The sequence below is a fragment of the Bos grunniens genome, chromosome 6 (assembly GCF_055505025.1).
Source record: "Bos grunniens cultivar Pamir isolate PY7600 chromosome 6, Bosgru_T2T1.0, whole genome shotgun sequence".
In the NCBI taxonomy this organism is placed as follows: Eukaryota; Metazoa; Chordata; class Mammalia; order Artiodactyla; family Bovidae; genus Bos; species Bos grunniens.
In genome coordinates this window covers 3,585,872-3,609,666 of record NC_141170.1, presented here as the reverse complement: position 1 = coordinate 3,609,666, position 23,795 = coordinate 3,585,872, and the positions used below count along the sequence as shown (strand labels likewise).

Here is a 23,795-nt window from a genome sequence, read left to right as displayed (position 1 = left end):
ATTTACGTCACTGTCACCGAAGCCAAGCCGGGCCGACCCTTGCGGGGAGGAGGCTCTCAAGAGGAAGCGGGGGCTTCCGGGGCTGACAATGCTCTCTTCTTGACGTGGTGGTGACACTTAGGTGTTCCATTCTATGGAAAGCCATTAAGCATAAATTCATATTTTATGCACTTTTTGACAAATGTATTTCATAATAAAAGGCTTTTTTTTAAAATTTTAGTGTGGCTGGAACATAGGGCCCAGGGACGAAAGCATGAACCTGTGAAAGACCACGAGCTACTCCACGGTCCAAGGCTTGCTGACAGATTTCAGTCGGGCAGCCGATCAAGTCCTGTTTTATCCTAGAAAGACCATGCTCATGGCCGCTTGTGGGGCCACGAACCCCTCAGTGCTTAACTCACTTTCTAGAATATCAAATTCAGTAAACACTGAGTGAACAAGTCAACAGGAGAATGAAGGGCTAGATCAACCAGCAATGGGGAGATTTCATTTCATTCAGGCAACAAATATTCAATGAGCACTTCCAATGTGTCAGGCAGTGTTTTTTGCTAAAAAATTTTATTGATTTATTTTTGGCCATGCTGGGTCTTTGATGCTGTGCAGGCTTTTCTCTAGCTGTGGCGAGCCGGCTTCTCTGCGCAGGCTTCTCTTGTTGAGGAGCACGGGCTCTAGGGTGCACGGGCTTCAGCAGTCGTGGAGCACTGGCTTAGACGCTCCGTGGGACGGGGGATCTTCTTGGATCAGAGATTAAACCCGTGTCTCCTGCATCGGCAGGAGGGTTCTTTACCACTGAGCCACCAGGGAAGCCCCCAGGCAGTACTTTTTATATTTATACTTGCACGCTGTGGGATAAAGCTGTGAGAAGAGGAGGCTGGCTCCGCAGGCACACACCCTGCCTCGCTGGTCCTCTCAGCCGCCCGGACGTGTGTGCACAGTTGTGTCCTTATCTCAGAGGGAGGGAAGGGTGATGCCGGCAGAGCAGGTGACTCACCCAAGACCACATCCTGACGAAGGAAGACGGTTTTGGCTGATTCTGATTATGAACTGAAAGAGCAGACCATGCCCTGGCCACCCTTTGCATCAAGGGGAGGATGGGTTGAGGTCCACAGGTTGAGGTCCACTCACTGAAAAGACAGTGAGTTCATGACCCGCCTTCTGCTGAGAGAGCAGGACAGACGGAATCATGCTAGAAGAATGTCAGCCAACTTCACAAACCAAGCAGTTGGGACTAAGAGTCTGAGCACGCAGGACAACACATCAGTCCCTTGGGCGGTCTCCCAGCAGAGCCCAGGGTACCTCCTGGAGGCTGAAACAGGACATCAAGGAGTCCGCTGTTGGCGCTGGAATTTATGATTTGGTGAGGAGGTAATGAGGACCCTGTGCCAAGTGAAGAAAGACATGCAGTTGGGCAGGAGGGCAGAGAGTCACCAATGATGTGTCCACACCTCTGCCACTGAGTCCAGCTCTCCTTCCACATGTGGGGGGACAGCCTCCCACTGCCTCCTTCAGCAGCCCCACATCACGTGAGGCCCAGGCCCTGGAGTGACTCTCCCGTGCCACCTTGAGGTGCTTCCACTTCTCGGCTCACCCGTTTCAGACAATGACACAGAAGCCTTTGGCACGCTCTCCCAGGGGGGATTTTGAAGACAATGAGAACCCGATCATTTTCAGGAAATGGCTTTATCTCTCCAATACCCCCAGGAGAGTCTAAAAGTTTGATCACATTCCCACCAACCGAAGTTGCCCCACTTGGGCTCTGGGTCATCCCACCCACCAAGGAGCATGCAGCATCACACCAGAGAAGGTGCCTCTCTATCGGGCTCCATCATCCCCATCCGGCTCCATCATCTCCATCATCCCCATCCGGCTCCATCATCCCCATCTGGTTCCATCCCATCTGGCTCCATCATCCCCATCATCCCCATCCGGCTCCATCATCCCCATCTGGTTCCATCCCATCTGGCTCCATCATCTCCATCAGGCTCCATCACTCCATCCAGCTCCACATCTCCATCACCTCCATCTGGCTCCATCATCCTCCATCAGGTTACATCATCCCCATCAGGCTCCATCACCTCCATCCAGCTCCATCACCTCCATCGGGCTCCATCAGGCCCAACAGTTACAGTCACTCAAGGGGGAGAGCGTGACTTGGCTATGAGAGAACAGTGTCACCCAAAGTGGACAGAGGACACTGTATCCTCTGGGGGAGTTGGGGAGTTTCTGGCCGCAGCTGAATTGTGTTAGACTGAACCATGACTCTGCTCCTGTCTTTGTTTGGAAATTCACCGTGGTAAAGAGAGGTGTGTGGATACCAAACCAAGCCAAGACCAACAGTGGTGCTTTTCACACTGTATCAACTCAGCATTCCCCTAAATTCCCTTCCCTGGATGCCTCTAGGTTAGGACTGGCCACACGGGAAGTTTGTGAATGACCTGGAAGGCAAACAGGAAACGGCTGCCAGTACACGGGCAGGTCAAGGGACTGCTAGGCATGCAGCTCTGTGGAGCCATGGTCCAGCCTCTCATGCAGGGCCCCTGTGTGGGGAGGTGAGAGGCAGAGGAGGTTTCCAGCAACCTTCCTTGCCCCCAGGCTGTGCCCAGCTCTCCTTGATGACAGCTGGCCCTATAACACTCGTCTTCCCAGGTTCCCACAAGTGCACAGGGTCGCGTGTCTACCACACACCCCTCACTCTACAACACTCATCACGGTCCTGCTTCTCAGACAAACCGGACATGACACAGAGCTCAACAAAGTTTCCCCAAGTCCACAATAAGTGAGGGGTGTGTGACCCTGGCCAGACCCGGACTCAGCCCCCTGCCACGGGTCCACTGGGAGGGGTCCCCGCCTGCAGCCAAGGTTCAGCCACAGATGCTTGGGTTAAGAAGCCCAGTGTGTGAGCTCTGCTGACCCGCTGTCTCCCCAAGCAGCAGTCCTTCCATGACTGTTTCCTTGGAATTAGCTCAACCCAAGGGGCCTGCCCGTCAGCAACTCAGGACATGACACACCAGTCAGGTGGGGATTCTTGGACCGAAAATAACCACAGGCTCCCACAGGTAAAACAAAAAGACTATCAATTTCTAGTCTTGAAAGCATGTTGGAGGAAGGGGGAGTGGAGGCGGGAGACAGCTGGGACCAAATGTCCCCAGAGCTGGGAAATACCCTCATCAAGATGTTTTTGTTCTTTATTCTCTGCTCTCAGAAAGAAAGGGATCCAATGAACAAGCCATTTAACTTTTGTGTGTTTTCTACTTAATTTACTATCTCCTGAGGCAGTTGACGCTTAAGAAATGATTTAAATGCATTTTTGCCAAATGGTTCTAAAATATTTAATCTCCAGATCTCAAGACCCAAGATTTCACAGCCCTCTCATCAGAACAATCCCTTCTCTCACTCAGACCTCATTCAGAACAATGAGGACCTTCTGATGCTGGGCTGAGCCTTTGTAGGAAGTTTCCAGAGAGAGCAGGCGTGAGTGAGCGGGAAAGGCCCCTGGGCCTTGGAGTCCAGCCCGCCTGGCTTCTGCGTGTCTCTCTTCATGTTCACAAAACATCCCAAGGGGATCTCCTGCTAACAAGCAAGCTAGATTCCACTTTGCTCTAATGGCTCTGCCATTAGCTCTATGGCATTAGCTCTAATGCGCGCTGCCAGGGGAGAGAACGATGGCAAAGCCCAAGTCTGCATGAAGCAGAGACTTCCGGTGGCAGGCAGACGGCGAGGATGAAGGAGAACATGTCTGAAAACAGTGGAAGTGGGGTGACAGGCACGGGGAGTCTCTCTATGATACGAGTTAATACTCTTTCACTCCCATTTTATCCATGTTTATGGGGAAGGCAAGTCGGGTTCCCTAAGTCAGCACACTCGGAGAGGCACATCTGCCTCATTACGAGGCGACACACGCTGCCGCCAGGGCACTTTTTGTTGTTGTTCGGTCGCTCAGTTGTGTCCAACTCTTTGCACTCCATGGACTGTAGCACCAGGCTTCCCTGTCCTTCACCAAGTCCCGGAGCTTACTCAAGCTCATGTCCGTTGAGTCGATGATGCCATCCAACCATCTCATCCTCTGTTGTCCCCTTCTCCTGCGTTCAATCTTTCCCAGCATCAGGGTCTCTTCCAATGAGTCACTTCTTCGCCAAAGTATTGGAGCTTCAGCATCAGTTCTTCCAATGAATATCCAGAACTGATTTCCTTTAGGATGGACTGGTTTGATCTCCTTGCTGTCCAAGGGACTCTCAAGAGTCTTCTCCAACACCACAGTTCAAAAGCATCAATTCTTTGGTTCTCAGTCTCCTTTATGGTTTGACTCTCACATCCATACATGACTACTGGAAAAACCATAGCTTTGACTATACAGACTCCAGAGTATGAGGGGGAGAAATAAAGCCAAAGCTCTAGAAACAAACTCTAGACATCACTCCAAAAAGGTGTTCAATGCCAGCATGTCCTTCTTTCTGTGAATGTGAAAGTTGGCTGCCAATAAAGGGGCACTTCTGAGTCCCCAGCAGGAAGAGAACAGCCGTGTCGTGATAGCCCTAACTTAGGCAAAAACATTCTGGTAAAACCTGTATGAATGAAGGAAAAGAAAAGACACAGGAAACAACCTGAATGTCGGTCAACAGGTGAGTGGACAAAGAAGCTGCAGCACATCCTCAATGGAACACTACTCAGCCATGAAAGCACAAAACGACAGTATTCACAGCAGCATGGGCAGACACAGAGATCACCCTGCTCAGCGCAGTAAGTCAGACAGAGGAGCACGAAGGCCACGCGACGTCACTTGCATGTGGAAGGTAGAAGGTGGCACAAACAAACCTCTCGGTGAAGCAGCAACAGAAGCAGGGGCTCAGAGAACAGGGGCTCAGAGAACAGCGGCTCAGAGAACAGGGACTCAGAGAACAGGGGCTCAGAGAACAGGGGCTCAGAGAACAGGGGCTCAGAGAACAGGCTGCTGGTGGCCAAGGGGTGGGGGTGGGAGAGGGCTGCATTAGGAGCTTGGGGTTAGCAGATGCAAACTGCTTATAGAGAAAAGATAAACAGCAAGGTCCTACTGCACAGCGCAGGGAACTCTACCCAGTATCCTGAGATAAACCCTAACAGGAAAGAATATGAAAAAGGACATAACGGAGTCACTTCGCTGTATAGCAGCAGTTAACACAGCACTGTAATTTGACCATACTTGAATAAGAAATAAATTTAAAAACGAAACAAACAGCTATGAGACGTCTGCTTGTTTTGTATGTATCTTGTAGACATGCCCTCCTGGCGGCACCATGAATGCAGCCTCCAAGGGATGCGCCCTGGTCAAGCTGGCGGGGACCCCACAGGCACACGCCTCAAAAGGCCACCCTCTTCTGACCAAAGGGAACACATTTCACTAGCTGAGACATGTTCCCATGGCAACGGGATTTCACTAATTTTGAGTCACAAAAAAGGACAACCCCTCTGAAATTACACAAGGTATGTGGAGGACACCTTAGACTTCTCAAAGCCCTTCCTATACTCCCTCCCTTGGGTTCAGGATCTCCTGACTCTAAACTTCCATGCTGCTGGGTATGCTCCAACTCCCCTTTATCCCAGGAAACGGGGGGCTCCCTAACAGCCCGGCCGAACAGGAGGCACTCACTTGAGGTGATGTACTCCGGAGCTTTCCCGGGACTCAGGGGCACGGCCTCCTCGTAGTAGCCTTCCGGGAGAGAGGACGTTGGGAGCGGTGGCGGCCCATTGTCGGGTGGCTGAGCGAAGGGAGGAAAAACAACAGAGCACCAGAATTAGAAGAGAATTCTGGAGTTTGACCTAACAGGCGTCCGCGGGCACATTCCTCTTTCCTCTGTAATGTCTCCACCGAAAAATAACATCATCCTACAAAGAGTTTCCCAAGTTAGGCTTCTGGCGGGGTCTCCACTGCTCACTTGCCCACGACCACCTTCTGCCTGGCCCTGGCCACGCCGCTCAATTGATGCCACTCGCCAGCCACCACCAGACACAAACTCAGGCAGAGGCTGCAGTCACTGGCCCTTGCAGAGCCCTCCCCAGAGCAGAGACGGGTATCTCTCCTCCCCTCCACCCAACGGCCCACCCCACACCACTGACTGGCCCAGGTCCCCAGGCTGACTTCCTCCTCCTAGGACCACCCACACCGGAGACCCCTGGGGGGCACAGAGACGGTTCAAATCGCCCATGCGCATCTCAGAGCAGTGCTCGTTACGTGGCAACTGAAGAGGTGAGCATGTGTGCCCTCTATCTCACCAAACCCCTCCTGTGTGTCAGGCTAACTCACAAAGCAAGGGAAGAGGAAATCACCCAGAAGCCAGCTCTAAAAGAAACTGCACGTTATTCTCTGGAGAAGGTATCTGCTCACCACTCAACCCAGTCCCATCGAAGTTCCTTGACAGACTCCGAGACAGGCAGCCTGCTTTCGAAGCCGTAACTTCACAACGTGGAAAGCTGGCAGGCTCAGGCCCATCCAAATTCTAGCTAGACCAGCTGACGCACCGGTCTCTCAAACGTGCCTGGCTACACTAAAGCAGACCCAGCTCTTCCTCCCATGAACACGTGTAGGATCTGCTGGTTCCATCCCTCCCTCCTGGACCTAAGGACAACAGAGACAGAAGGGCTGGAAATTCAACACACAGAACACCTGCTGTCCCCGAGCAGCCACGGCCCTGGTTATATGCTGCATCGGCCATCCGTGCAGGGGCCCTGCAAGGCCAGCACTACATCGCCTTACATTTCACAGACACCGAGAGGGAGGCGCAGCGTCTACAAACATCTGCTGAAAATCAGACGCTGCTACATGACAAGCTGGGGTCTTCAAGCCCGGGTCTGCCCAGCAGTGACCTTTTTCAGATTCATATTCACTCTCTTCCCCTTTCCCAACTAGTTCACATCACCCATATCCTATAAACAAACAGGAAAGATGTCACTGGGAATGGAGGAGAACAGAGGCCCCAAACTGAAGGGCAACCAAGTTCAGCTTCCAAGGAGAACAATGACCCATAGAACACGAAACTCCACCTTTTTTTTTTTTTCCCCCTGTAACTCAAGCCTGAAGCCAAGAAGTCCTTTGCGAATGACTAATCGCCACTGTGGGCTCAACCCACTCCTTCCTCTCGGAGATGAAGAGAGATAATTCACTCCAGGTCATCCGCACAGCACCCTGCCCCGTCCTTGAGGCAGCGTCCCGGCCCTGGTCCCCCTGCACTCCCCTCCCCAGGCTGCTGCCCACCAGCCGTCACCCTGGGCTCTCATGCTGGAGCACATCCAGGTCCCCCTGAGGGGCGGTGCTGACAGCGGAACCTGATACCCAATCCTCCCTGGGCGAGGTCAGAACAGAAGTCCACACCAGGGTTAAAAATCTCCACTCAGTGCTTTTGGTAGATGGCTGTTTGAGTCCCTGAGTGTTTTTATTAATGAAATGAGAATGCTTCAGCTTCCTCTTAGTGTGTTGAAACAGTGGAATTATTCATGTTCTGGGAAAGCATTACCAATGGCTGAATCAAACACACACTCATCAATTAGCACAGCACACTCCTTTCCAGGGCTGCTAAGGTGCGTGAGGTAGGAGCCGGCACTCAGCTAATGAGACTTCTCAGCGGACTCTCAGACCCTGCTGGTGTGCACTCCACACAAGCTCTCCGCACGTATGCTCCTAAATCCACGATTCTACTTCTAGAAATGCATGCTAAGAAGGTCAACTGGTCACATGAGCAAAAACATATAAGGATGTTCAATAAAAGTTTTTCCCTCCAATTTTTTTTTTTTTGATTGTGTTTTTCTTCCCCTCCAAATTTAAAAGCAATCAAAATATTCCTTGAGATGAGACTGTTCAGGTGTTCCAACACAGCCACGCGCAGCCATTTAAAAGGAAGACGGTGCACGCCCGCAGTCATTTACTTGAAAAGTCTCTACTGGACGCTGTTACATGAAAGAAAATAGGTGCCTGTTAGCCTGTCGGAGCTGTGCTTATGCGGACCTCTACACTAAGACGGGTCACTCTCCAAAATGCTAACACAAGGTTACGGCTGTTTCATGCACATCTGTAGAGCTTGAATTTTCTTTGGGGTTTTTCTATTTGTTTGCTTGCTTGCTTTTGTTTTTTAAGCAGTACCTTGCGTAGTTCTCTGACCAGGAACTGAACCCGTGACCCCTGCATTGGAAGTGCACAGTCTTATAACCACGGACTGGCCAGGGAAGTCCATTGAATTTTCTGTATACTATTGTTTTAAAAAGAAAAAAAAACACAAACGTGCATTTTGAAATCACACACCTCAAAAAATAATATTTCTAGAGAAGCACCCTGCCTCTCCAAAGAGGATCTCAAGCTCCACCCCCAAATGCCACTGGTTCTTAAACTTCTGCCTCAGGGGTTACAGACACGGGCAGAGGTGACGGTTTGTTACAGGGCAGATGCGGGAAGAGACAGAGAAGACGAGGACCACGGTTTAGCGCCACTGCCTTCAAAGGGAAGGCTTCCTTCAGATCCTTCCGGTAGGTCAGAAGTCACTGGACTTGCTGGAGGAGACTCCTGAGAGGCCCTTGGACTGCAAGGAGAGGAAGCCAGCCCATCCTAAAGGAGATCAACCCTGAATATGCCCTGGAAGGACTGACGCTGAAGCTGAAGCTCCAATACTTTGGCCACCTGGTGTGAAGAGCCAACTCACTGGAAAAAGTCCCGATGCTGGGAAAGACTGAGAGCAGGAGAAGGGGGGACAGAGGATGAGATCACTGGATGGCATCATCGACTCGACGGAGATGAGTTGGAGCAAGCTCCAGGAGATGGTGAAGGACAGGGAAGGCTGGTGTGCTGCACGCAGTCCATGGGTTCGCAAAGAGTTGGCCACGACTGAGCGACTGAACGACAAGATGGCACAAATACAATGATTATTTTGCTATTATTTCAGCAAAATAACAATATTAACTACTATTCACAGACTGCCTTCTGTGTGCCACACGCTGTTCTGGAAGACTTCCTGTATCTTTTTTCTTGCTCAGAAGACAACTCTGAGAGGTTAGTGTTTTCAATATAATTTTGGAAACAAGGAAACTGAGGCTCAGGGGATGATAGACGTCGCCCAGCGTCCCTGGTATGGCCGAGCTGCTTCGTGGAGAAGGAGGAGCCAGCTGGGTGGGCACTGCGGCAGTGAGAATGCATCCCTGTGTCAGGACCGAGGCCCAGGCACCTTTCACTGCGGTGGCCGAGCCATGTAAGATGCAGGGAAAGCAGCCAGCCTTCAAGGTTGCTGGGCGCAACCCGAGGCGTCCAGCCCCTGCAGCTCCGTGGGATCTGCCCTCTCGTCCCCTCGGGAGGAAAACGCATCGGCACTGCCTCTGTCTCCACTCCCACTCCTCCGCTCCCCTCTCTCCCCTACTGCACTTTCCCGCCCCACCACATTCCCCTCCGCCAGCCCCAATTTATCACTCAGGCCCTTGTACCAGACAGGCCAGTGAACCAGAAGACCTGACTTCAGCAGAGAAAAACCCCAGCTGAGAATGTGGAAGCTCTCTCTGACTTTAATTCTATACACACAGGGGTACGTCCAGATTCTGTCTTTCTGGTTATGGTGATTAAAATCCTAAGTGAAGTTGTGTGATGGGCCCAGCACACACACGTTAGGAAGAACAAGTGTGCAAGTTTGTGCAGGCTCAGTGTATCCAACTCTTTGTGACCCCCGCGTGGGCTGTAGCCCGCCAGGCTCCTCTGTCTGTGGGATTTCCCAGGCAACAATCCCGGAAGAGGTTGCTACTTCCTTCTCCAGGGGATCTTCCTGACCCAGGAACTGAACTCGTGTCTCCTGCATCTCTTGTATTGGCAGGTGGACTCTTCAGTAGCAGCCGAAAGATAGGATCTGACAGAAGAGAAGAGGGCCCACGCTAGAGCCATGCATTGGCAAAACCCTTTTCCGCCGGCACGAGGACAGCACCCCTGACAGCATCAGCTAAGCTTCATGACTGTCAACAGGGAACAAAAGTTTAAGGTCTAAACTGCAAAACGTGGTTTCAACACCAACGTCAAGAATTTCGAGTATGGGCCTTCCCTAGCGATCCAGTGGTTAAGACTCCATGCTGCCACTACAGGAGGCATGGGTTCAATCCCTGCTCAGGGAACTACGGTCCTGTGTGCTGCTCAGCAGAGCCAAAAAAATTTAAAATTTTTTTTAAAATAAGAATTTTGAGCAGGTACTCTTCTTGGTAAAGTAAGGTTTTTTTTTTATCCAAATGACAACCCATTCCCTTCTAATCACTATTTAATTTGCATTCCAAGAGCACTTGAGAAAACACTGGGAAATCATCCATGTGTATTTTCTCAAGTTTTATTTACACACAACTCTGAATGAGAGGCCGTGAAGCCTCTTTCTCGTCCGCTCCTCCTCCACCAGGAGGCAGGGAGTGGGGAGAGTCCTCCAGCCATGCCAACAGGACACGGGACAGGTCCATGATGAAGATGCCGTAGGGATGAGACGCAACGCCAAACTCTGAGGTTTTCAAGAGACAAGGAGAAAAGAAACGGGATGGGTCACATCCACCAGAAGGATCACATCTGACTTCCCTGGGAATTAAATGATTGTGTTTTAAATCTCAGGCTTAGTCTCCACTCTGCAACTGGTAAAATAACTAATTTTGTCATAATAATCTCAAAGAATCTCATGATCCCATCTGTCAAACACAGAAAACGAAGTTGCTATGAAAGTACTTTAGGAAGGACGAAATGCCATCCAGCCAGGTGGTAGGGGCTGGGACCAAAACCTCAGTTTCCGAGAGACAGGAAGTAGCATGCCGGCTCCTGGGGCTGGGGGCGGGGAGCCCTGTTCACTGGGTTCCGAGAGACAGGAAGTAGCATGCCGGCTCCTGGGGCTGGGGAGGGGAGCCCTGTTCACTTGGGACAGGCTTTCAGTCCGGAAAGATGAAAAGTTCTGGAGATAGATCATGTTAAGGGCTGCACGACAATATGTATGGACTTTACACGACTGAACTCAGTTCAGTTTACTCGCTCAGTCGTGTCTGACTCTTTGTGACCCCATGGACTGCAGCACGCCAGGCTTCCCTGTCCATCACCAACTCCCGGAGCTTGCTCAAACTCATGTCCATCAAGTCGGTGATGCCATCCAACCATCTCATCCTCTTTCACCCTCTTCTCCTCCTGCCTTCAATCTTTCCCAGTATCAGAGTCTTTTTCAATGAGTCAGTTCTTCTCATCAGGTGGCCAAAGTACTGGAGTTTCAGCTTCAGCATCAGTCCTTCCAATGAATATTCAAGACTGATTTCCTTTAGGATGCACTGGTTGGATGTCCTTGCAGTCCAAGGGACTCTCAAGAGTCTTCTCCAACACCACAGTTCAAAAGCATCAATTCTTCAGCGCTTAGCTTTCTTTACAGCCCAATTCTCACATCCATACACGACTACTGGAAAAACCATAGCTTTGACTAGACGGACCTTTGTCGACAAAGTAATGTCTCTGCTTTTTAATATGCTGTCTAGGTTGGTCATAGCTTTTCTTCCTAGGAGGAAGTGTCTTTTAATTTCATGGCTGCAGTCACCATCGGCAGTGATTTTGGAGCCCAAGAAAATAAACTCTCACACCACTAAATGGGACACTGACCAATGATTGAAATGATAAAGTCTGTGTTACGTATGTTTTACCATAATAAAAAAAAAAAAAATGACCTATTACCTGTTGGTATAATAAGTCATTATATTTACACAGGGTCTGGCCTAAAGACATCAAAACACTAAATTGCTATCTTCTACCCAATCTAAATGGGGCTTTCCCAGTGGCTCAGTGGTAAAGAATCTACCTGTCAATGCGGGTTCAATCCCTGGGTCAAGAAGATCTCCTGGAGGAGGAAATGGCAACTCACTCCAATAGTCATTTTTTTTTTAATTGGAGGCTAACTACTTTACAATATTGTGGGTTTTGCAATATATCGACATGAATCAGCCATGAGTGCACATGTGTTCCCCCATCCCAATGCCCCCTCCTACCTCCCTCTCCACCCCATCCCTCTGGGTTGTCTCAGAGCACCAGTCTTGGGTGTCCTGCTTCATGCATCGAATTTGCACGCATCACCTAGTTTATGTATGGTAATATACACGTTTCAATGCTGTTCTCCTACATTGTCCCACCCTCGCCTTCTCCCACATAGTCCAAAAGTCTGTTCTTTACATCTGTGTCTCTTTTGCTGTCTTGAATACAGGGTTGTCATCACCATATTTCTAAATTCCATATATATGCGTTAATATACTGTACTGGGGAGAAGGCAATGGCACCCCACTCCAGTACTCTTGCCCGGAAACTCCCGTGGACAGAGGAGCCTGGTAGGCTGCAGTCCATGGGGTCGCTAAGAGTCGGACACGACTAAAGTGACTTCACTCTCACTTTTCACTTTCATGCGTTAGAGAAGGCAATGGCAACGCACTCCAGTGCTCTTGCCTGGAGAATCCCAGGGACGGGGGAGCCTCGTGGGCTGCCGTCTATGGGGTCGCACAGAGTTGGACAAGACTGAACGATGCAGCAGCAGCATACTGTATTGGTGTTTCTCTTTCTGGCTTACTTCACTCTGTATAATAGGCTCCAATTTCATCCACCTCACTAGAACTGACTCAGATGCGTTCTTTTTTTTATAGTTGAGTAATACTCCATTGTGTATATGTGCCACAGCTTTCTTATCCATTCACCTGCCAATGGACATCCAGGTTGCTTCCATGTCCTAGCTATTGTAAACAGCGCTGCAGTGAACACTGGGGTACATGTGTCTCTTTCAATTCACTCCAGTATTCTTGCTTGAGAAATCCCATGGACAGAGGAGTCTGGTGGGCTACAATTCATGGGGTCACAACACGTCAGACACAAGCGAGCGCACACGCACACACTCCCATCTAAGTACCATGTAGTCACTCAGTCGCGTCCGACTCTTTGCGACCCCATGGGCTGTAGTCCAACAGGCTCTTCTGTCCGTGGACTTCTCCAGGCAAGAACACTGGAGTGACCACTCAAGTAAGCAAATAAAAACATTTCTGGAAAATGCCTTGATGAGGTATCATCCGTATCGTCTGCAGCCCCCAGAGGAGCGTGCCTGCTCTCCTCGCTCAGCAGGGAGGTGTGAGGTCTCCCTGTCCGAGGACCCCCTGCTACTCTGGAGCGGAGGAGGGGAGGGCAGGAAGCACAATCCCCAGTGGTCTATATCAGCCCTGGCTGGAGGGCTGGGTGGCCAATGTCAACACAGATGGGACCCATTTCCGGACGACCCGGCCGCCTTCACAAATGCTCCCTCTGCACCGGCTGCGTGCTAACTAAGGACCAGGCCTTTGACAGCTGCACAGCTCTCAGTGTGAAACAAAACCCAGAATCTGCTGAAAAGCGCGGCCCTTCCCAGAAATGTTTTCATGATGCATATGCATACTTTGGCTTGCTCCAGTCCCCCCCGGAGAGCAAGGGAACTGGAGGGGCTGTAAAGACACTGCACCCCGCCCTGTGACCTCAAGGGTTGAGAGCAGATCTGAATTCGAAGAGCACACACCCACACTCCCACCACCTGACCTACAGGCCACACTGAAGGGGTCGCCGGCTCATCCAGGGACCCTGGGCTGCAGCCGTGTTGACTCTAAGGGCAAAACAGAAATGTGCACTGCTCCCTTCCCGTATAGAAGGATCATCAGCGTGACAAGGCGGGCTTTTTGATGCGGCCCTGACCTTGAGCGGTCGTCCCGGCATTTTCTGCTTTGCAACGTGAGGAACACAAGGAGAAGAACACACACCGTCTTCAGAAGGTGAAAATCTAGTGCAATGAGGAGAATGCCAAAAGGAGGCACTGCTGATCAATGGGCACAAAGCTGCAATTACCCCAGATGGATAAATTTCAGAGGCCCACTGGATCCCGCCCTCCCCTCCCTTTCACTTCTATCACCTGAGTGTAATTCACCAGCTGTGGGGCATAGAGGCCCATCTGGTCTCTGCCACATCCTGTTGGGGAGGGTGGTGCCCACTTAGGTGTCAGCCAACCAAAGAGGAGCACTGATGCCCAAGAGGGCCTCACAGAGCCAGGTGAGGGCCCTCAGTTACGGGCCTGTCAGGCCTGAAATGGGGGGTGACGGGATGCTCAGTGTGCTCAGAAAAGTGGCCAATGTGACCCCGCCTGCCTGCCCAGCCTCTCGAGTGTCCAGGAAAAAAGGACATCAAGAGACAGTAACAATTGCAAAAAGCGATGTTCAACACTAAAAGGGCTAAAAAGAGAAAAGGACTCATTTCTCAGAGATTAGAACACACAGAGCTGTGATAAAAGGCAGTATTCCTTTGATACGTGCCATTTTTAAAAGAGTTGAAAATGCAACTGTGGCTCAAATGAATGAAATAACACCAGGTTGGAGCACCCTAAGTCTTACATTAGAAACAAACCCCTCTTGGTCACTTAGAGCTGCTCTAAGGATGGTCCGATCTGCTCTGCAGACAGGCCCACAGCCCCTCGAGGTTTAACCCCCACCTCAGTGTGTTCCAGCCTCACCCACAGACGAGCCACCCAAACCCACACAGAGGGGTCTGCAGGCTTCAGTCTTTCGGGGTCTTTCTTGGGCTTGTGCTTTAATTTATGATACGCTCTCTGCCTGGCATAGACTCCTACCCACCGCATCTCTACTCTCCCACCAGCCAAATCTCCTGGAAGTCAACGTGCCAACAGCACATGACCCACTGGACAGAAGCCAACTCACCAAATGCAGTTTACAGAATGACGGGCTTACTTGCTGAGTAACAAATGCCCTGAAAAACCACCAGGAATATACTCGTGTTGTGGAGCACAAGTTCTAGGGCACACGGGCTTCAGTAGTTGTTGCTCTCAGGCTCTAGAGCACAGGCTCAGAGTTGCAGCTCCCCGGCTCCAGAGCATGGGCTCAGCAGTCGCGGCTCCCGGGCTCTAGAGCACGGGCTCAGCAGTCGAGGCTCCCGGGCTCCAGAGCACGGGCTCAGCAGCTGTGGCTCCCAGGCTCTGGAGCGCAGGCTCAGCAGTCGTGGCTCCCGGGCTCCGGAGCACAGGCTCAGCAGTCATGGCTCCCGGGCTCTAGAGCACAGGCTCAGTAGTCATGGCACACAGGCTTAGTTGCTCTGCAGCAAGTGGGATCTTCCCAGACCAGGGATTGAACCCATGTCTCCTGCACTGGGCAGGTGGATTCTTCACCACTGAGCCACCAAGGAAGCCCAGAATGCTCACTTTAACAAGTTCCCTGGAATTTTAAGAAGCACTGCCCTACACAGTAACAGCCGGCTCTTGCACAGGGCTTAATAGATGCAAGGCAGATATTCCAAGCACTTGAGGCACACCAACTCTTTTCAGTTTCACAACAATCTCACTAAGTACTATTCAGTTCAGTTCAGTTCAGCCACTCAGTTGTGTCCGACTCTTTGCAGCCCCATGGACTGCAGCGCAGCAGCCTTCCCTGTCCATCATCAACTCCCGGAGCTTGCTCAAACTCATGTCCATCGAGTTGGTGATGCTATTAGCACACTCGTTTTGGAATGAGGCCTCTCAGACACAGAGACGTGAAAGCTACAGTCTGAACCCACACAGCAAGTGTCAGAGCTGGTACCTGGAAGCAGGCAGCCACACTCCCGTCTGCGCCCTGGACCCTGCTGCCTCCTCAGCACCCGATGCAGAAACAGGCTCGTGGTTCCTGACAAACCTTCTCTGTCTGTGAATGCTGGTGAGCGCTCACGTTGGTTTTGCTGCCTCACTTCCACAAATACTGACAGTATTACTGAGAAAAGGCTGGATTTGAAATCAAAAGAATAGGTTATAAAAATCTGCTTTTGCCTTTCCTCCTAACCTTGGGCTGTCCCTTTGCCAGTGGAGCCACATTTCCTTTTCTGTAAAGTGGATACACACACTGTTCACGTGTTCAGAGGTGTTGCAGGGTTCTCTGAGGTCAGGCTGTATGGATTAAATGAAATTGTAAGTGGAAGAGGAATAAGCATGCCCTGTGACATGTGGTAGGGACCCAGTGAGTGCCGAGCTCCTTCCATCCCCTCTCCAGTGATCATCACGGAGCGCCCACAGGACACTGGCCCTGTGCTGGGACCCAGGCAGGGACAAAACAAACAGGCTGTGGCCCTGTCTTCCTGCAGCTTTTCTCTGGCTGGACAGATGATAAGATGATTCATACAGAAAGCAACCATTAGGAAAAGAGTTGCTAGGTAACTGACACTGCTCTAATTTTGAATGAGAGCCTAATTTTCCTGAGTAAGCAAATTAGAAAATAGCAAAAGGCAGAAAAAGCTGAGTGGGGCATGAAAAATGGCAAACACGAATATCCCCAGATCACAAAAATAGCCAGAGAATTCCAAAACAAATTTTGAATGCAGAAAATCAAATAAAATACACATTCCTGGACTATGTACATATTTTTCTTCTGGAGGAAAAAAAAAAAAGGATATTTAATCCCAGAAAGAAGCATAACAGTGAATATTGAAGTCTTAGGCTACGGATATTCAAACTCAGAGCTAACGCAGAGAGACGGGCATGTCACTAGGCTCTACTGCCATTATTTTGCTGATAATCATCTGATTTTTTTTTTAATCTGACTTAAGAACAGATTTCCATGGACCTGTAGCTCCAGCAATTTTCAGAGGCCCAGCAGCCTCCTGTGGGAAGGCCACACCTACAGCCTCCCACTTAACCATTACTAGCTCCCCAAAACACACTCATAGGCATGCCCTGAGCAAACCAAGGCCTCTTTTCTTGCAGAATCAGGCTTTTATCACCTGCCCTGGAACCAAAAATAACCCAGGTGTCCAGTGATTCTCCTGATTGTGGGACTTTTTTTTTTTTTTTTTTTCATTTTTATTGAAGTACACTTGCTTTACAATGCTGTTAGTTTCCACTGTACAGCAAAGTGAATCAGCTGCTGCTGCTAAGTTGCTTCAGTCGTGCCCAACTCTGTGCGACCCCCGAGACGGCAGCCCACCAGGCTCCCCCGTCCTTGGGATTCTATCCTCTGTTTTTCTGGATTTCTTTCCCACTTTAGGTCCCCACAGAGCACTGAGTGGAGCTGCGTGTGCTGTGCAGCAGCCTCTCATCAGTTCGCTACTTATAAAGTAGGGACGTAGCAGAGAACCGCACACGTCAGTTCCGACCTCCCAGTTCACCCACCGCTCTGCCCCTTGGTGTCCATACGCCTGTTCTCCAAGACTGTGTCTCTATTTCTGCTTCATACACCACACTATCGATACCGATGTGGTATGTAGGTGCCATGGCATATTACTCAGCCATAAAAAGAATGAAACTGGGTCATTTGCAGAGACATGGATGAACTCAGAGTCTGTGACTAAGTCGGAAAGAGGGAAACAGATACTATATATTAATGCGTACATGTGGACTCTGACAAAGTTAATGGTGGGTCTTGCACTCACCAGCCACGGCTGTGGGATCTCGGGCAAAGGCATCTGGGGAGGGGCCGGCAGGCTGCTAGGGGTCTCCGGCTTCGTGGCATGGTCCTTCACTTCAAAACCTGCACCAAAAGCACAAATGAGGATGAGGAAGGCTTGCTCCTTGGAAGACTAGCTATGACCAATCTAGAAAGCATTAAAAAGCACAGACATTACTTTGCCAACAAAAGTCCGTCTAGTCAAAGCTGTGGTTTTTCCAGTAGTCATGTATGGATGTGAAAGAAAATGAAAGTCACTCAGTCGTGTCCAACTCTTTGTGACCCCATGGACTATATAGTCCATGGAATTCTCCAGCCCAGGATACTGGAGTGGGTAGCTGTTCCCTTCTCTAGGGAATCTTCCCAATCCAGGTCTCTCACATTGCAGGCAGATTCTTTACCAGTTGAGCCATAAGGGAAGCCCATATGGATGTGAGAGTTGGACTATAAAGAAAGCTGAGCCCTGAAGAATTGATGCTTTTGAACTATGGTGTTGGAGAAGACTCTTGAGAATCCCTTGGACTGCAAGGAGATCCAACCAGTCCATCCTAAAGGAGATCAGTCCTGAATATTCATTGGAAGGACTGACGCTGAAGCTAAAACTCCAATACTTTGGCCACGTGATTCGAATAACTGACTCATTTGAAAAGACTCTAATGCTGGGAAAGATTGAGGGCAGGGGAAGAAGGGGATGACAGAGGATGAGATGGTTGGATTGCATCAGTGACTCAATGGACATGAGTTTAAGCGAGCTCTGGGAGTTGGTGACGGACAGGGAAGCATGGTGTGCTGCAGTCCATGGGGTCACAAAGAGTTGGACACAACTGAGCAACTGAACTGAACTAAACTGGATGAGGAAGAGGAGCAAGCTGTAAACAGCTGCCACCTCCTTGACCCCACACTGAACACATCACAAATATTTACTTTCCCTAATCCTTTACAACAGTCCTGCAAGGTAAGTATTCTTCTGCCTCACTCTACAGGTGAAAGATCTACAGCTGGACCAAAAAAAAAAGGCTGCAGCACTAAGTAGAGCACGGACAGGAAGAACGATGGAGCTGGCACCAAAGTGGACATCCTTCCCTAGGCCGGGCGGTCTCTCAAGGAGAGCAGCCTCTCCTGAACTCCTGCCCAGGTTAGTGCTCACCCACGTACCGAGGGGGCAGACGCTTCCCTGGGAATCAGTGAGTCTGCACTGAGCACCCTCCTGGGCTGGATGCTGTTAACAGACTTGCTCGCTGCTGACAAGACTGACACACTCTCATACCTTCAGGCCAGCGTATTCAAGTTGGGAAGACAAACATATGCATGCTCGACTCTCAGGAGATGTGGGGAGCAGGGAACCAGAAGGCGCTAATTCGGGCCCAGTGCACTTTACACGCAAGGGCTCAACTCCCTAGACCTAGAAAAAACTGCTCAGTGATCACCTACAAGGGGTTGAGCACGATGTCACGGGCTGGGAAAAGACAAAGTCCCTGACCTGCAGAAGCTACAACAAAGACCAGAATCTTGGCAGAGGACTGGAAACAGTCAAAAAAAGAAAAAAAGAAAGATAAAGGATGAATGGAAATTCTACTGCCAAAACAATCAGTGCATGAGTTTTAAGCAGAATAAAGAGCTGAAGAGAAAATCAGTGAATTGGAAGGTATGGGGAAGGTATTCTACATCCAGAACAAAGCAGGGAGGGAAAGGGTGTTGGAACCCACTGAGCAGAGGAAGAGAGGAAGGGAAACCAGGGGGACCAGACAGCAACTCCAGAGGCAGGAGGCCCAAACTGCGCCCAGTTCAGACCAGTGGTCTCAGGTGACCGACCCACGGTGTACACAGAAGAGATGAGGCTGCGAGAAATGTTGCCTCTGCCAGCAAAAGCAAGAGTAGGAGATAACAGTCAACAGTCACTCATATCTGCCGTGCCAGGCAATCTTTGGAAGTTTTATATCATCTTGTCAATCCGCACAACATCCCTCTGAGGTAGATGCTGCTACCCCTTTTTTCCACAGGGGTGGAGACTGGGCATTGACACATTGAGTAACTTGTTCAAGGTCACAGCCTGGGTGACGGGCAGAGACAGAGAGCAAAGCCCACATGACTTCACAGCAGTCTCTCTCAGCTCAATCCCACTGATTCTGTTTCTCTGAGGACCTCTGATTAACAAACCTGCTTTCCTGCAAGTCTGGGATTTTGGTAAGTGTGAAGGTGAGTAGTCGTGTCCGACTCTCTGCGACCCCATGGACTATATAGTCCATGGAATTCTCCAGCCCAGAATACTGGAGTGTGTAGCCTTTCCCTTCTCCAGCGGATCTTCCCAACCCAGGGATCAAACCCAGGTCTCCCGCGTTGCAGGCGGATTCTTAACCAGCTGAGCCACAAGGGAAGCCCAAGAACACTGGAGTGGGTAGTCTATCTCTTCTCCAGCGGATCTTCCCGACCCAGGAGCGCCACATGTCATAAAGGGCCTTGTAGGCAGCCTGAGGGGCCTGGGGTTCATCCATGGGCAATCATAGGTAGAGAAAGGGCTCAGACAGGGAAGCAGCAGCATCGCTTAAAAGCAGGCTTTCAGCCCTATTTTTGTCTCTGTCTCAGAGACAGTGGCTCAGTGGCAAAGAATCCACCTGCAAATGCAGGATCCCTGCATCAGGAAGATCCCCTGCAGGAGGGAATGGCAATCCACTCCAGTGTTCTTGCCTGGAAAAGCCCATGGCCAGAGGAGCCTGGTGGGTTATACAGTCCATGGCGTCGCAAAGAGTCAGGCACAAATGAGCACATGGAGCTCTCTCTCCATCCTACTGGCCCTTTCAATCTGACTGACCCCAAAACACCGTGCTCATCCTGCTCTTCTGTCTCAGGGACTCAGGCAGCTCTCATTCCACCTGTTACCAGATCCTTGAGCCCACCGCCCAGACTGACCAGCAGAACTTTCTGGAATGCCAATCTAACTTTGTCAAATCATGGCTTTGCACACTAAAAAGCAAAGAACTGCACATTTAGATGGCTGGAGTGCATGGCATGGGAATTATATCTCAGTGAAGCTGTTTACAGTAAACCTCCACATCTCATCCAGGTGTCTCCTGCCTTCAAGATTCTAACCCCGTATCCCCCAGGAACTGCCCCCAGCCCCTACCCCACTCACTCTCTCTCACTAAGTGGGTCTGGGGGCATCCGCCTCTCGGGTGCTCTCCTAACACAGATGCTCTGTCCCCACTACTCTGTCTTACCCACCGTGCACCAACGTGGGGACACAACAGGCCTGAGCATGCTGTCTTTACCAGGGCCTGCGGGCAAGGCTGTGCCCTTGGCTGGCATTGGGGAACGTGAATTTCAGAAGCGTTTCCAACACTGCTTAATTGATGAGGTTGGTCTAACGTTGGTGCCTAGACTGTTTGAGCAAACAACACGATCGACGCCAAACACCTGCTGCGATGGCTCATTTTGTGTGCCAACCTGACTGGGCTCAGGGATGCTCAGAGAGCTAGCAGAACGTTATCTCTGGGTGCTTCTGTGAGAATGTTTCTGGGAGAGATGAGCATTTGACTTGGAGAACTGAACAAAGAGGATGGTCCTCCCCGTGTGAGTGGACGTCCTCCAGTGTGCTGAGAATCTGAACACAACAGAAAAGGGGAGGAAGGGTGGACACACCCTCTGGGCTGGAGTCAAGTCATCCGTCTTCTCCTGCCTTCAGACACTGGTGCTCCTGCTGCTCTGATCAGGACGCACACCGGCAGCAACCCTCCCGCCCCCACCGCCCCTTCTCGGACCTTCCGACTTGGACTGAATTACCATCTGGTAATTACACCACCGGCTTTCTCGGGCCTCAGGCCTGCAGAGGGCAGGTCGTGTCACTGCTCAGCCTCTGAGGCCACATGAGCCAATCCCTATCCCAGATCTTTCCATCTCACTTGGTAGCTCCGTGCGTTCTGTTCCTCCAGGGAACCCTGACCAACAAACCTCCTCTCCTGTGAGTCTGCGATTTGGGTATGTGCCAGGCAGAGGGTGCCTATGTGGCCAGCCCCCAGGAAAGTCCTTGGGCGCTGAGTCTCCAGTGAGCTTCCCGGAATAGAAGCATGGCACATGGGCAGCTACATTTTTGTCGCTGAGGAGACAGTGCGATCTGTGTGAGCCTCGCGAGAGGAGGAGCACGAGGAAGCCCGTGCGTGGAACCCTCCAGACTCGGCAGGAGTCTTTTTCCCTTATAGCCTGTCTGGGTGTCCTTACAACCTCTGTGATGAATCCCAGCCATGAGAAAATACAACTCCATGCTGAGTCCTAGCAAACCTCCCAATGTTGGATGATTTTAGGGACTCCAACAATGAACCCATTATCCCATTAACTCCTTAAAGGCTTTATCTTTCCAAACCCAGGACTCACACAGTCCCTGGCACATAGTAAGGCCTTCAATGACAACCTGAGGAGTAAATAAATTCATTCATGAATGTGTTCTAGAAAGATGAGAATTAAGGATGGCTTAGAGGCAAAAAGGTGTTACTAGTGGTAAAGAACCCGCCTGTCAATGCAGGAGACAGAAGAGACAAGGGTTTGATCCCTGGGTTGGGAAGACCCCCTGGAGAAGTAAGTGGCAACCCACTCCAGTATCTTTGCCTGGGAAACCTCACGGACAGAGGAGCCTGGGGGGTAGCGGTCCACGGGGTCGCAGAAGAGTCGGTCATGACTGAAGCGACTTAGCACCTGAGGCCAAAAGAGACTGGAAGAGGACAGACCAGAAGTCTGAGAGGGACATACCTCTGGACGACTGCAGCCTCAGCAGGATGTCTGTGACGACGGCCTTCTTCTCCCTGACAGCTGAGGTGAGACGCTCGCGGTCCAGGAGCTCCAGAAAGAGACGAAGCTCAGCTATCAGCTCTTCCATTGCTGAGAACGAAGGAGAGGGGAGAAGGGCGCCGTGAGGCCCGCCGACGTGCCAGTGTCAGAATGAGTGCCGGCTGTTACTCAAAGCGCTCTGTGTTTAGCTCGATGGATGGCTCTGGTTTTCCAACACAAACACAGGTCGTCTCAGAGGTGCGTGCACCATCTTCTAGACCGACTGCTCCTCGGTCGCTCCCTGCTCGGAGGCGACGGTATTCGGCTGGGAGGGCTCCAAAGCCGCACTGCCGACAGATGGAGTCACGACTCGAGAGCCTGACACCATCATTTGGTGGTAACTGCATGATATTAAATTTCAGTGTCCAGGAGGATAGACGGGAGTTTAAAATGCCAAATAGCTTTCAGACAACCACTAGGACGTGGTTTCAGAAACTCAACATCCAACCCTGTGCTTCTGCAGGGCTGGCTCCCTCCCCAGGAAGACTGAGCGCATTTACAGTTACAACAAGGGTCCCGGGGAGGACCGCGATGGCAGCTCAAGTCCTGACTTCCGTCACGCCTTTCATTTCTAGGGTTAAAGCAGATTCTCCCTCTGACTCCCACAGGACTGGACTGCAGGGCTGACGTCAGCGAGCTTCACCCCACGATGTGAACCTCTGAGAGACACCAACATTCTTTCAGGGTATCTGCGAGGTCAAACTATCTTCACGACACTGTGTCATCATTCACTATTTCCTGCACTAACGGTGCAAATGAAAGGGAGGGTAAGCTGTCGGCATCTTAGTGCAAATCAAAGCAGTGACACCCAACTGGACTCTCGGTCGATATATTCTTCACTTACACACTAGCAGTAAAAATAAATAAAATTTACAGAATGCTGCTTTCACTTAAGAGCCCCTTTGATGAAGCAGTAAAGATCACTGCTGTTATTAGATCTCGGCCCTGGAGGAAACCTTTTTAATATGCTGTGTGATGAAGCAGGAAGAATGCGTGACAAGTGTCTGAGCCGTGAGGTACACAGAGCCACTCTCTTCATGCAGCACCGAAGAAGAAATGAGAAACAAACCACAATTATCCAGACCTGAGAATGTGACCAACATTTCCTCAAAAATGAACAAACCTCATCACATCCAGGTAAACAATGACAGCATTTGTTGCCAAGGATACAATTTGCGCTTCCAGGTGAAAATAAGAATTTCAAACACAGGCATCCACCACCAGGAGCATGATGGCTTTCCAACAGAGACTTTTCCAGTGAGATTAGGAATGACACCGAGGAACGTGATCTCCTGGTGTATAATGCAGTGTGTCCACATTCGGAAGATCTACGCAACTCAGGAAACCATCATGTCATAAAATCATGTGTGGGTAAAGACACAAGTAAGGTGCAGAATAGGCTGAAATATCCTCATGTAACAGAGAAATCACCGACTCAATGGATATCAGTCTGAGCAAACTCCGGGAGATGGTGAAGGACAGGGAAGCCTGGTGGGCTGCAGCCCATGGGGTCGCAAGGAGTCAGACATGACTTAGCAACTGAACAGCAATAACTGAGAGTAAGTGCTCTCTGA

The 23,795-nt window shown here is 50.6% G+C and overlaps 1 protein-coding gene across 10 annotated transcripts in view; it reads right to left on the bottom strand.

Moving 5' to 3' along the window:
* AFAP1 (actin filament associated protein 1) overlaps window positions 1–23,795 on the bottom strand; it is a 145,029-nt gene that overhangs the window by 69,769 nt on the left and 51,465 nt on the right. For 4 of the 10 annotated variants that reach the window (XM_086407441.1, XM_086407445.1, XM_086407440.1 and 1 more), the window contains 3 exons: window positions 22,144–22,272; window positions 17,393–17,490; window positions 5,624–5,732 (listed from right to left, as the gene is read on the bottom strand). In XM_086407441.1, coding sequence (XP_086263567.1) covers window positions 5,624–5,732; window positions 17,393–17,490; window positions 22,144–22,270 — 334 coding nt within the window. In that variant the 5' untranslated portion in view covers window positions 22,271–22,272. Of the gene's footprint in view, window positions 1–5,623; window positions 5,733–17,392; window positions 17,491–22,143; window positions 22,563–23,795 lie in introns of all 10 variants that reach the window. The other 6 variants (XM_086407442.1, XM_086407447.1, XM_086407443.1 and 3 more) reach the window with 3 other exon arrangements.